Source organism: Dryobates pubescens, chromosome Z, assembly GCF_014839835.1.
Source record: "Dryobates pubescens isolate bDryPub1 chromosome Z, bDryPub1.pri, whole genome shotgun sequence".
NCBI lineage: Eukaryota > Metazoa > Chordata > Aves > Piciformes > Picidae > Dryobates > Dryobates pubescens.
The window spans coordinates 110,100,243-110,112,411 of NC_071657.1; the positions used below are offsets into that span (position 1 = coordinate 110,100,243).

A 12,169-nucleotide genomic window follows, 5' to 3' on the forward strand; every position below is an offset into this window, starting at 1 on the left:
TCTAGTGCTGCACCAAATGTAATACATAATGTTAATTAGATATAAATACCATGAGGAGAAAGCTGTGTTTAGTAAAATTTCTTATATCTTCCTGCCTCTACATGGGATGGATATTAAAAAAGAGCAAACACATTTCAGCCTGGTCTGAAGAATTCCAGCTTTTAGAATCCTTATGCAGCTTCAAATAACCATCACCAGAGGGCACCTAATCATTTTCCCTCCAAACTTGCTCTGATGAGAACATAATCTTGAAAACTGTGTTTTCTTTTCCTCCCTCAAAATTTAGCAAGAATGTTTTTAACCATTTCTAGACCAAAAGGTGTGTATACAATGTCAGGGAAGTGTCCTGTAGTCCAGAACCTGGCAGATTAGGAGAAAAAAAATTTTTTTTTCACTGAGAGGCATCACTGATATATTAAAAACAATAGTAAGAAAAAGAATGCACTTCACATTTTTTAAGATAGATCCTTAACTGCTATAAATTTGTATTGCCCAAAATTATACTTTAGCAAAGATTCAAGATACAGTCTTTATGAAGGTAAATATGTAATATTTGTGTTTTTTTAAAAACTACACAAATCATTAGCAATTGCTAATAAAACCTCAAAATGTGTGGAAAATATTAATGCTCTGGAAGATTGAGTTTGGGTGCAAATTAGAAAGCACAATACAAATATAACATGGAAATAATTTACATAATATTTCAGGAAATTATTCTTTTTACATGTTAGATTACTCATAGAATCATAGAATGGTTTATTTGGAAGAGACTTCAGAAGTCATCTAGTCCAACCTCCCTGCAGTCAGCAGAGATATCCTCCACTGGATCAGGCTGATCAGAGCCTTGTCAAGCCTGACCATGAAGATCTTCAGACATGGGGCTTCAACCATCTCCCTGCGCAACCTGTTCCTGTGTTCCACCACACTCATGGTAAAGAACATGTTCCTAACATCCAGGATAAATCTACTTGTCTCTAATTTCAAACCAATGCCCCTCATCCTATCACTGCAGGCTTTTGGAAACAGTTCCTCTGCAGCCTTCTTGGAGGCTCCCTTCAGGTACTGGAAGGCTCATGTGCCAAATATTCTTAACAAAGTCATTTGTTCCCTTTAGTCCTGGTAAAGCTATGATCAACTATTTTTGGACCTGTAATAAATATTAAATTACAGGTTAACTAAAGATTTCTAGGAGATAGTGTGGTAAAATTGAAATAATAAAACTGTAACATAGAGCCTTTCATTTTAAAATTGCCTGAAAATCAAATATATTCCAGCTTCCTGACAACTGAGAATGTCATGTTAAATGAAAAACTGGGTAAATGACTGAAGTAAAGACAGTAGAGCACATTGAAAAACAAATTTCTTCTCTAATCTTAGCAACTTGCTGAGGGATGTGCAACAATAAACCACAACATATTGTTGGGATAAATTTACTTGCTAAATAAAGTTTTGTGCTTCTACCATTTAGTTACACAATGGAGGGGTGTGCAGGGGCCATGTGAATGTTCAAGTTCTGTTTCACTTTATATGAGAGAGAGAGATTACTTTCATACTTACATTTAGAAGCTGTTCAAAAGCATAACTAAAGCCTTTTTTGTAATCTGTAATTCCTTTAGCAGAGATTTTATAAACAGCTTCTTTCAGTTTCTTCTTGTTCCGTACATTAGCTTGGACGAGATGATTAAAGCAACTGACGTTTTGAGCATTATTGTTAAACTGTAAAATAAATAGAAATAGTATTAAAGACAGTCAATACAATTAAAGACACTTAACTTTCTAGACACTGTAGTAGTAAAGACTAATAGTTTCTTTATCATGTCACAACTGGATTTTCATTTGGGCTGCATTGAGAATGCCCAGCAGTGCCTGCAGATTTCAAAACTAGGCAATTAATATATTTTAAAATAAGGTGTCACAAGGGGATAACTGTTTCCAAACCCATGTGAGAACATATGAACAAGAGCTTCAGCTTTGAAAAATGCAGTGTAGTGCTTGACCATGTCCTCCACAGAAGAGTCAGTTGTACATAATACCATGACAAAGCTTCCTTCTTTATCTTTATGATAGTCTATTTATCAGGCCTTTAATTTCCTTAATGCCACAACTGCAAATACAGTATTGTATGTCTAAATGATTTACATTAACAGAAGTATGAAAACAGGGTGAGATAATGAAGTTTAAAAATATTTTCTGGTTCTGCCAGTGTCACAATGCAAACTTCACCTTTAAAATAAATTAACAAGTGGAAATAGTTACATATATGCAGATTTTCACCTTGACTATTCCTTTAATATATGCCATATTTCACAGAAAATAATATTTTGCTAGGACCAACCCTCCACCGTGATTAAAATGTATGACTTCCAGCTGAACCCTAACATTTCCATTCTGTCATCTTTTATAGAACTTCTTTTTCCAGACTCAAAACAAATTATGGTAATCCATTTTTTCCATTTCCCCTCAGTATCCTGTGATGATTTTTTTATTTACAATAAAATGATCACACAACTGTAATCAATTCACTTGGAAGCAAAACAATGACACACTCAGTGGTGCTTCTTAGAGAAGTTTCTTTCACAAGTAACCAATAAATCACCCAGTGATTATTAGGTACATTAAGCATGTGGGAGTGAAAATAGTATTGTGCTGAGGAATTATTTCAGCCTGCCTTGACCTAATTTTGTAGTTATGATGGGAGAATTAATGATATATTTTCCAAAAGACAAGATCTGAAAATTAATTCTACTTAGGAGATGTGATAAAAACCAGATCTTAGAGTTGGAAAGTAGAAGGAAACCATTATCTGTTAGGTACTTCTGTTCTACAAAAGCCAGTTTCAACTAGAAAAGTAGAATGAAAACACTGTTCTGCTTCATCAGTGACATCACATGTGAATTATTTGATGAGCTAATATAAAACTAACCGTAAGTTCCAACTTATGGTCAGTGCATGCCCTATTTTGAGTTATAGCAAAGTGTTTTTTGGTGTTCAAGTGAAAACTTCTCTCTGAAATGCCACTAACTTTAAGCTGCAAACCTAAATTGCTTGCTAGCAGTCTTGCAAAATTATCAGGATAATTATTGCTTATGAACATCAGTTATCTAGCACATGGATTGGTGATTACAGATACAAAAATGACATTTAGAAGACTGACAAGAATACAGCCTGTTTGAGTAGCTAACAAACAAACTGTGCTATACCTAAATATGAGGGCCACAAAAAGCACCTCTCATACAAGGGCAGGCTGAGGGAGCTGGGGTTGTTCAGCCTGGAGAAAATAAGGCTCTAGGGAGACCTAATAGAAGCCTTCCAGGGCCAGAAGGTGTCCTACAAGAGGGTTGCCGAGGGACTGTTTCCAAAGGCCTGTATCGATAGGAGGAGGGGCAATGGTTTGAAATTAGAGTAGATTTAGATTGGGTTCTAAGAAAAAAGTTCTTTACCACAAGGGTGGTGGAACATTGAAACAGGTTGCCCAGGGAGTTAGTTGAGGCCACATTCCTGGTGAGGTGGGGCTTGACAAGGCTCTGAGCAACCTGATCTAGTGGAGGATGTCCCTGCCCACTGCAGGAGGGCTGGACTAGGTGGCCTTTGGAGGTCCCTTTCAAGCCAAACCATTTTATGTCTATAATGTTGCACATTAAGATACCAAAACTGCAATAAGCCTTTAACAATACTGGCCACATTACCTGTCTCCTAGGTACCATTACAATGCTATTTAAGTCTGGATGATATCTTTAAAACTAAGAATAATTGTTCTTAACAATATACTTGATCACTTAATGTTTGACTGTAAGAAAGAACATGAAAGATTTCAAAAGCCAGCTGCCATTTCAGAAAGTCTATAGTCCTACAAAATGAAATCCTATCGAACCTGTAAAATTAAAGCAATTACAGTTCATGTTTTACTGAATAAAATACTCTCAAACTATCTATATGAATTATGTCTGTTGGTTATTTATCAGACTGGCATTTCCCCCTAACTATTTCAGTATAGTTATATATGTCATAAAAAAGCCATTATGGCAAAACCTAAAAAAAACAGAATTTGTATATGATGCTGTGCCTCAGTGAGTCACTTACAAAACAGCTGATGATACTTGGAGATAATTAATTTGTTAAGATCTAAAGCCACCCTATCTCACCAAGCCACTATGTCACCATTAGTAGCAGCTTCTAGTTCTTCAGCTATATAAAAAGCTTATTCCTTACCTAAGGTACAATAAGAGGGGCTTGCAGAAAAACACTTGGAAATCATGGAAAACAGGAATATATTTGTTTTTTATTTTAAAGTACCATGAAGTATATAATTAAATTTGCTTATAGTGAAGTATAGGTTCTAGATGTATTTTTTGTTAGATTATTTGTTACTACCCAATTTATTTATGTAATTTTGCAGTACCTGCTGTTGGGGTCTCCCAGAATGATTCTCAGGTCTGAGAAAATCACAGAATCATAGAATGCATTGGGTTGGAAGGGACCTTTAAAGATTATCTAGTCCAACATCCCTACTCAATCACAAAGAGTGCTAGAGAACTTAATCCAATTTATCATGAACCACTCCTACAACTTTTGCCCATATATAGAACATCTCAATAACTTGAAAAATGAGTTAATCAGTTATGTTTAACACGAATCTCTGAACTGCATGAACCTTGTCATTTTGGAGAAGGTCAGAACCAGAAATACTAATGTCACCATTTTACAATGGCTTTGTCTTTATTTTCCTGTTCAGAGAAATACCAACTTGCAAACCCAGCGGAAAATTGTACAGAAATTTAGTGAACTATCTGAATGCTAGAGACCTTTCCTTCCTCTTGGGTAGTTCCATTGAGCTATGGGCTCCTCAAGACACAGGCACCTCTGCAAGCAATAGTGCTTCAAGATTTTACCAGATGGAGAAAAGAACGGGTTGTCATTCTGAAAACATTTTCTGATTCCAGAATAGTTATTTCAGTATTGTTAAAAGCCTCCTCTTTTCCAGTCTCAACCATTCTTTAAAATTATTAAATCTACCCCAACACCAGAATATTATATGAAGTGAATATTATGTGAAGTGAAACAGATGTTGATTTGTTTCCTGTATCTCTTTCCACTCTTAAGCACTCTGTGGATATGATGGCAAAACAAAAAATTAATTATAAGAGACCCTACAGACAGATATTTTTGTTAAGAGGGCAGTATAAGACAAAAGAAGAGAGTGTGTGTGATTTTTTACAAATGAAGAAAGAAAAGATCAATATTCAGAAATTGTATGCAGTTCAATATATTACCTGCTGAAGAGACACAAGCTGTCTTGTTTATTGAGAAGTTTTTGTTTGATAAATCTATGTTTTGCAGATACCAGACAACCTCTCCCCAGCTGACAAGCTAAAGAAATAACATACAGCATCATATAAATCCAGGAATATCTACACTTCAGCATCACAGATATTTTCCAGCATTACTGAGTGTCTGAGACTCCTTGTCAAGAGCCCAGAAGTGTTCTCATTTTATTGGTGAGAAAAGTGAAGCAACAGGGAAGAAAACAATAATTCTGAGGCAAAAACATGGCCAGAGGCTTTAATCTTAGTTCTCCACTACTAGAGCACTAGAATATGCTTTTTCCTTTCCTTTGTGCAACAAACTCCAAGTCTGCAAATCTGCCCTTTAACTTGATATTAGCTATTTTACTATATGTCATTTAAACCACAAGGTCAAATATGGCACAAATTCTTGAAGAATTATCACTTCTTCAAAATGCACACACAGCTAATATGATTCATTCCAAAGACTTCAAGAGAAAAATCTCCAATTTCACAGGCAGTGTAGAAATTGATGAATGTTTCAAATTCTCTTCTCTATATCCATCCGTCCTTCTCTATATATCCAAATATATCTCCATCTCCTGAGAGGTATAAAGGTTATAAATCCAAAATCCAATGTCAATCATTCTTTTGGCAAGTGTAGGAGCCTATTTAAATGCAAATAAAACATTTCAATTCATTCTGCTTCTTTTTATGAGAGGAAACCCAAAGCATTGCCTTCATTACACTGCTTTAGAATTCACATTCTGTGTAGTGATGGCAAAACAAGAAGGCAACAAAACCAGCAGCATAAGAAGAAATGTTATGAAGAATTAAAGCGTAATATCTTGGATTTTATCTTAATTTATCTTGATCAGAAAATGCTTATCACTATTTCTGACAGCACCAGTTTTGTTGTTAGTTTTGTTGCCTTTTTTTTTTTTTTTCCTGCTGTATTTGCTGCCTTTGCAATTATGTGTATAGCTATTCATTTTGTATAGGTGTGTGTTCAATTGCTTTTATGACATGATCAGGAAAGTAAGCTTTAGTCCCCATTTATTAGATGCTATCTGGACAAAGCACTAATCCACTGAGGAAAGCCTACACTCTCCAAAAGGATAGAAAAGGAAAAGAAATTGAGGAAATCAGCTTTAGCTCTGTGACTGAATTTGAAACCAAACCAAACCAACCCACCAAACAAAACCACAAAATCTTTTGTAAATTACCTCATTAATACACAACAACATAAACAAATTAACCCCAATTAATCAGTGAAACCCTGCCTCGAATGCTTCATCGAGTCCTAGTGTCTCCATCATCAGAGGGACACAGACCTGCTGGAGCAAGTCCAGGGGAGTGTCACAAAGATGATCCAAGGGCTGGAGCACATCTGCTGTGAGGATAGGCTGAGGTAGCCTAGAGAAGTATCTATGGGGACCTTAGAGCTGCCTTCCAGTACATGGAGGGATCCGACAGGAAGGCTGGAGAGGGAATTTTCCTAAGGGAGTCTAGCAACAGGGTAAGGAGGAATGAGTCTATAAAAGTTTAAAAAATCAATTAGCGAAACGTCAAAAAACTTGTTCAAGTTTTAGTCACTAGGTGGCACTACAACAAAACAAGTTAAACGTCTTAAAACTGTTAGCTCGAAATGGGAAATTTTACACTCCTGGTGGAGGTCATTGGCACCTTCTGTGAGTTGTATATGTTTCTCATTTCAATTAAACCAATAAAATATTCCTGTGTGCCAAACGTGTGAAAAAGATGGAGTTTTAAAACCTAAACTTCCTCTTTAAAAATTAAGGTCCTCATGACACCTGACATCCCAGCTCCAGGAGGATGAATTTTGTTTTGTTTGTTTCCATGCAAAGGATGCATATTACTAAAAGAAGCATCTCAATTTCTAACAGCTTTAATAATCATATTTACAACACTCACAATGGAAACCCTGTAAAATGACCTCCAACCTAGATGACTTTCTGCATCTTCAAAGTTGCCAAACACCAAATTTAGGCAAAACCTCACATCTTGTCAACAACTTTACCTGCTGCTGCCTACCTATTCTTCACTTCAAAATATGTATTTTTAAACATTCAGAAATGACCATCTTTTATAGAAAATCAAATGAATTTGAACAAAGTAGTAATTCCTGTACTGAAATTTACCACAGATTAAAAATTCCCACCATTTGAAATACCAACACTATGAATGCTGAGTAAATAAATCAGAAACATCACTTGGGGAATACTGAAAATTGAGAAAAATGTAGTCAGCTTGCTGAAGATCTAATCAGTTGCTACTGATGCTGACTTTCAATCTGCTGAGGTTTGTTGCTATGCTACTTCTACCTCATGGCTAAATCAGCTTGGTGACCTAGTTGTATCTATATGTATTAAATGAGCAATATTGAAATAGACCTGATTTCATCAGGCTTTCATCTTGTAGCTAAATCCAGCTTTGTGGAGCTTTTTGTTTTTGGTGTTTTTTTTTCCCCTACTGCTTTATGCTTGGTAATAGGATTTTAGGGTTAATCCCAAGAATAACTGAATCTTGAATAAGCCCAGTTAGAATCTGTATTTCAGCAGTGAGAAGACTTTATAAATATTTATCAGAATGCATTTAGGGAATAGTAAGAAAGCAATTTGCAAAGTTTTATTCCCATGTAGATCTCAGTACACAGAAAATGTGAGGCAGTTCAAGCAATAAAGGTTTGTAATTTGACACGACAAAAAATAATATATGGTGTTAAAGTTCAGCATTCATATCTCACTATAAAATAACTGTTTTCTCCTGTCATTGGTCTCTTCTCCCAGGCAACCACCAACAGAACAAGAGCACACAGTCTCAAGCTGCACCAGGGGAGGTTTAGGCTGGATGTTAGGAAGAAATTCTTCACAGAAAGAGTGATTTGCCATTGGAGTGGGCTGCCTAGGGAGGTGGTGGAGTCACCATCACTGGAAGTGTTTAGGAAGAGACTGAATGAGGCACTTGGTGCTGTGGTTTAGTTGATTAGATGATGATGGATGATAGGTTGGACTTGATGATCTCAAAGGTCTTCTTCAACCTGGTTAATTCAATTCTATTTTATTCTATTCTATGACCTGCATACAGATAGTCTTCAGAAATACAGTACAATTCTCAAACACTGTAAGGAAAATCTAAACCATTGATTCTAGTGCTCAGAGGGACCACACCTGCATTTCTTAAAATGAATTGCAAGTATGGGATAAAATAAAATTGGAATTATGTGACAATTTACAATATTAGTATGTCCTGAAATTTAAAATGTATCAGAATTCATTGTGAAAGGTATCTATGTGTACTATAGGCAAGAGCATTCAACCATAATAGAACTGTTAGATCACAAAATATCTGCTGAAAAAAAATACTGTAACATAATATGTGATAAAAGTTTGGAAATAGAACAAATACTGGGCCAAAATCTTCTCTCAGTTAGCTTTGTTAGCCGTTCCAACCAATATGATTATCTGCATATAAATCAATGCAAAGCTCTCACCGAGCACAAGAGGATTAATGTTCAGAACATGAAGTGTGATGCTGTTTTGTGAATCTCAGCACTGTAACAAAGAACATCAGCTAATTGTGACAGATGAATTAGCTTAGCAAGCTGAAGTCATTTATGGTCATTTCATGATGCTGTGGCTAAGTTAGCATGCATTATTTAGTTGAAATCATGTTATTTCTAACTTTCACTGAAAATTTCAGTACTGCAAAATTTAGCATCACCCTGAGTAAGCTGACTGATCCAAACTACCACACTACTGCAGTGCTCTAGTTCTGCAGTCCACATTGTATGGCACTGCTACCCAAAGTAACCAAAAGAGACTTTGTAGAAAATTCTTTTGCAATTGTTGTTGTTGTTGTTGTTGTTGTTATTATTATTACTACTATATCATTATTAGCATTATTAGCACTATTGTTATTATTTTCACTTGACTGGGGAAAGCTTCATTCAATCAAATTCAAGTTGCTTAAAACACAAAACAACCATGACCAAAAAGATGAATCACATAGAATAGAATAGAATAAATACAATACAATACAATACAATACAATACAATACAATACAACATAAATACAATACAATACAATACAACACAATATAATACAATACAATAGAGTAAAATATAATACAATATAATACAATACAATAGAGAAGAGTAGAATAGAATAGAATTAACCATATTCTCAAATTGGAAGGGACCCATGAGGATCATCAAGTCCAACTGCCTACTCCTTGTAGAACTACCTAAAACTAAACTGTATAACCTAGAGTGTCATTCAGGCACTCCTTTAAATCTGACAGGCATGGTGCCATGATTACTTTTCTAGGGAGTCTGCTACAGCAACTGACCATCCTCATGGGGAAGAAGCTCTTCCTAAGGTCCAGACTGAACTTTCCCTGACAGCTTCATCCTGTTTTCTCAGGTTCTATTGCTGGTCCAGCAGAGATAAAGGTTTGAGTATTAAACCCTTATCTATACATTCACTTGTGTGTGTGAGCTTTCTGTTCAGGGCATCAAGAACAAGACTTGCAGTTAATGCACAAAATTACAAGAAAGAAATTTTGGCATCAGGCCATATAAATGGGATTGCAGAGAGCTACAACATATTCCTATAGCTTGACTTAAATGTGCCTCTCTCCCTTGCAGTATCGGGCTGCTGATGGCGCTTGGACTTCCTGAGCAGCAAGGAGGCTGCAGTAGCACATTGCTGATGTGTGAGATGCTGCTGCTAAGGCAAAGAAGTGTCAGACAGGAGGGAAAGGTGTGAGTCTTGAAAGCATTAGGATTTGAGAAGTTGATGAGTACTTCATTCATGGTTTGCCTAACTAATCCTTTAGATTCACACCACACTAACATCTTGCCACATGTGTCTTAAAATTTTCACATACCAAATAAATGACTTTTATATAAATTACATTTAAAAAGTGGGACCAAATCTTATGGACAGCCTGCATTTTCTTTCTCTTTTTTTTTTCGCTTTTCATGAACACAGTGAGTCATTGAGGTCAGCTCAGCCCAGCCTCTTCCAAACTGGTAAGGTATGAGTTTATTGTCTGAAAGACCATTCACCCACCACAGATTTTTAATTATACTGTTAGAATGTCCCCTAATAACTGTCACCTAGCTGGGAAGCTGACCTAGAAATGCACTTTGGCCCAACAACTGACATGCCATTAAAACTACAGGATGGATGCTATGTTTAATGAAGCCTGCGCTTTACTGAAAAATAAGAAACTGGAAATAGACAACATCTCTATTAACCTTTGGAACTATGAGATAAAGCTATCACCTCATTTTATATACTGCAAAACTACTAATTTTAAATACTAATAATATACTAGAGGGCTAGGATTTATTCTGGAGATCACGGAAGCCCGTGCCATGCGCTGTTATGAGTCTGACGTCCTGACATTTGACAACTATAAGAGGAGACAATAAAAATCTGTATTGACGCCCAAAGCAATCCCTCAGAGTGGGAATGGAGGTGACATTTCTAGTCATCTGGAATTGTCAGCTATACTCTACAGTAATGAATGTACAGTTTCCAGCAATATCCCTGCTCCTGACATCCTTATGTAGAATTTCAGCTTCTAATTTTCATTCCCTTTGGCTATTCAGACACTCAACTACTCTGTTCCCTAGAATTAACACTTTGAGACAGACGTAAAATGAAATAGATCTTGTTTAAAATTTTGTCCTATTCCTTTTCCAAGTATTTCTGTTTCTTTTTGCTTCATATCTTTTGAATATTTTCTTTCCACAACAAACACAAACAGTAAAAAATAAGCTATGTTAAAGCAAACAGCAACACACAAAAAGAAAGAAAATGCCTGGTCAGAAATCCAGCTTCTTGAATGACTCACTCAGGACTTTAACAACCAGGGTTTCTCTCACCCTTTCAAGAACCAAAAAATCAACCATAAGCCACTTTCAGTCCTCACAGAAGACACTTAAAATCTTTTTCTGTAAAATCTGACTAAAACATTTTTGTATTAAATTAGTGGTATAATTCACATTTATGTAAGAGAATTCAGCCAGAACAAAGGAGACACACAGTCAAAATCTGAGTTCAACAACTCATCATTTGACTCCCAGGAGTGAAAGTGAACCATCAATCCATACACTAGTTAGATGGGAAGTTGTCTTTAGCCATGTCACTGAAGCTGTACAAGTATTTCTAATTCATCAAGTCAGATGAAGACTACAAAAAGATTGCAAGAATTTGACTCCTAGTGGTCCTTCATTTTTTATTTTTCTTCATACAAAGTTTTCTTTCCTGAGGATCAGGGTCCCACTGAAGTCAATTTACTTCATTTCAAAAAAGTCAGCTAATAAAACATCCTCTGTACCCTAATCTTTCAACTCCAGCCTCACCTGAAATATATTCCCATAGGATCATTGACTCTTGTCTCGATTCTCTCTTTAGATGGGATAAAAAATGAAACTGTAATTCTGCAGACAAACATTTTATCATGTTGCTTATACTACTGCATTACTACTCTCATTAACCCGTTAAACCCCCAATTCTTCCTAACTTCTAATGAATTGGTGGGTTTCCATAGTTCCCAAATTTTCTCCATTGTTATTGCAGAATACTCATCTGCATTGCATTTGCTAAACATATCCTCTATATCTATTTCCCACACATGTATTTCCAAAGCTACACAGCCTATCTCTACCTGTACTTTTTATCAATGCTGAAATTGAATACTAGATTTTGTTTATAACTTCTTTGAGCTTTGTTTAACCGAGCACCTACAGTGTTTGCTAAACAGGCCTGTATGAGAATATATACAACAAATTCACTTGGTCCCTGAATGGGGAAGGTACAAGATAATGACCTTCTACTAAGGAATGTTAACT

The 12,169-nt window shown here is 35.9% G+C and overlaps 1 protein-coding gene across 2 annotated transcripts in view; it reads right to left on the reverse strand.

Moving 5' to 3' along the window:
• Positions 1-12,169, reverse strand: part of CACNA2D1 (calcium voltage-gated channel auxiliary subunit alpha2delta 1) — a 361,672-nt gene that overhangs the window by 86,976 nt on the left and 262,527 nt on the right. For both annotated transcript variants that reach the window (XM_054179081.1, XM_054179082.1), the window contains exon 11: positions 1,558-1,716. In XM_054179081.1, the coding sequence (XP_054035056.1) occupies positions 1,558-1,716 (159 nt within the window). The remainder of the gene's footprint in view (positions 1-1,557; positions 1,717-12,169) is intronic.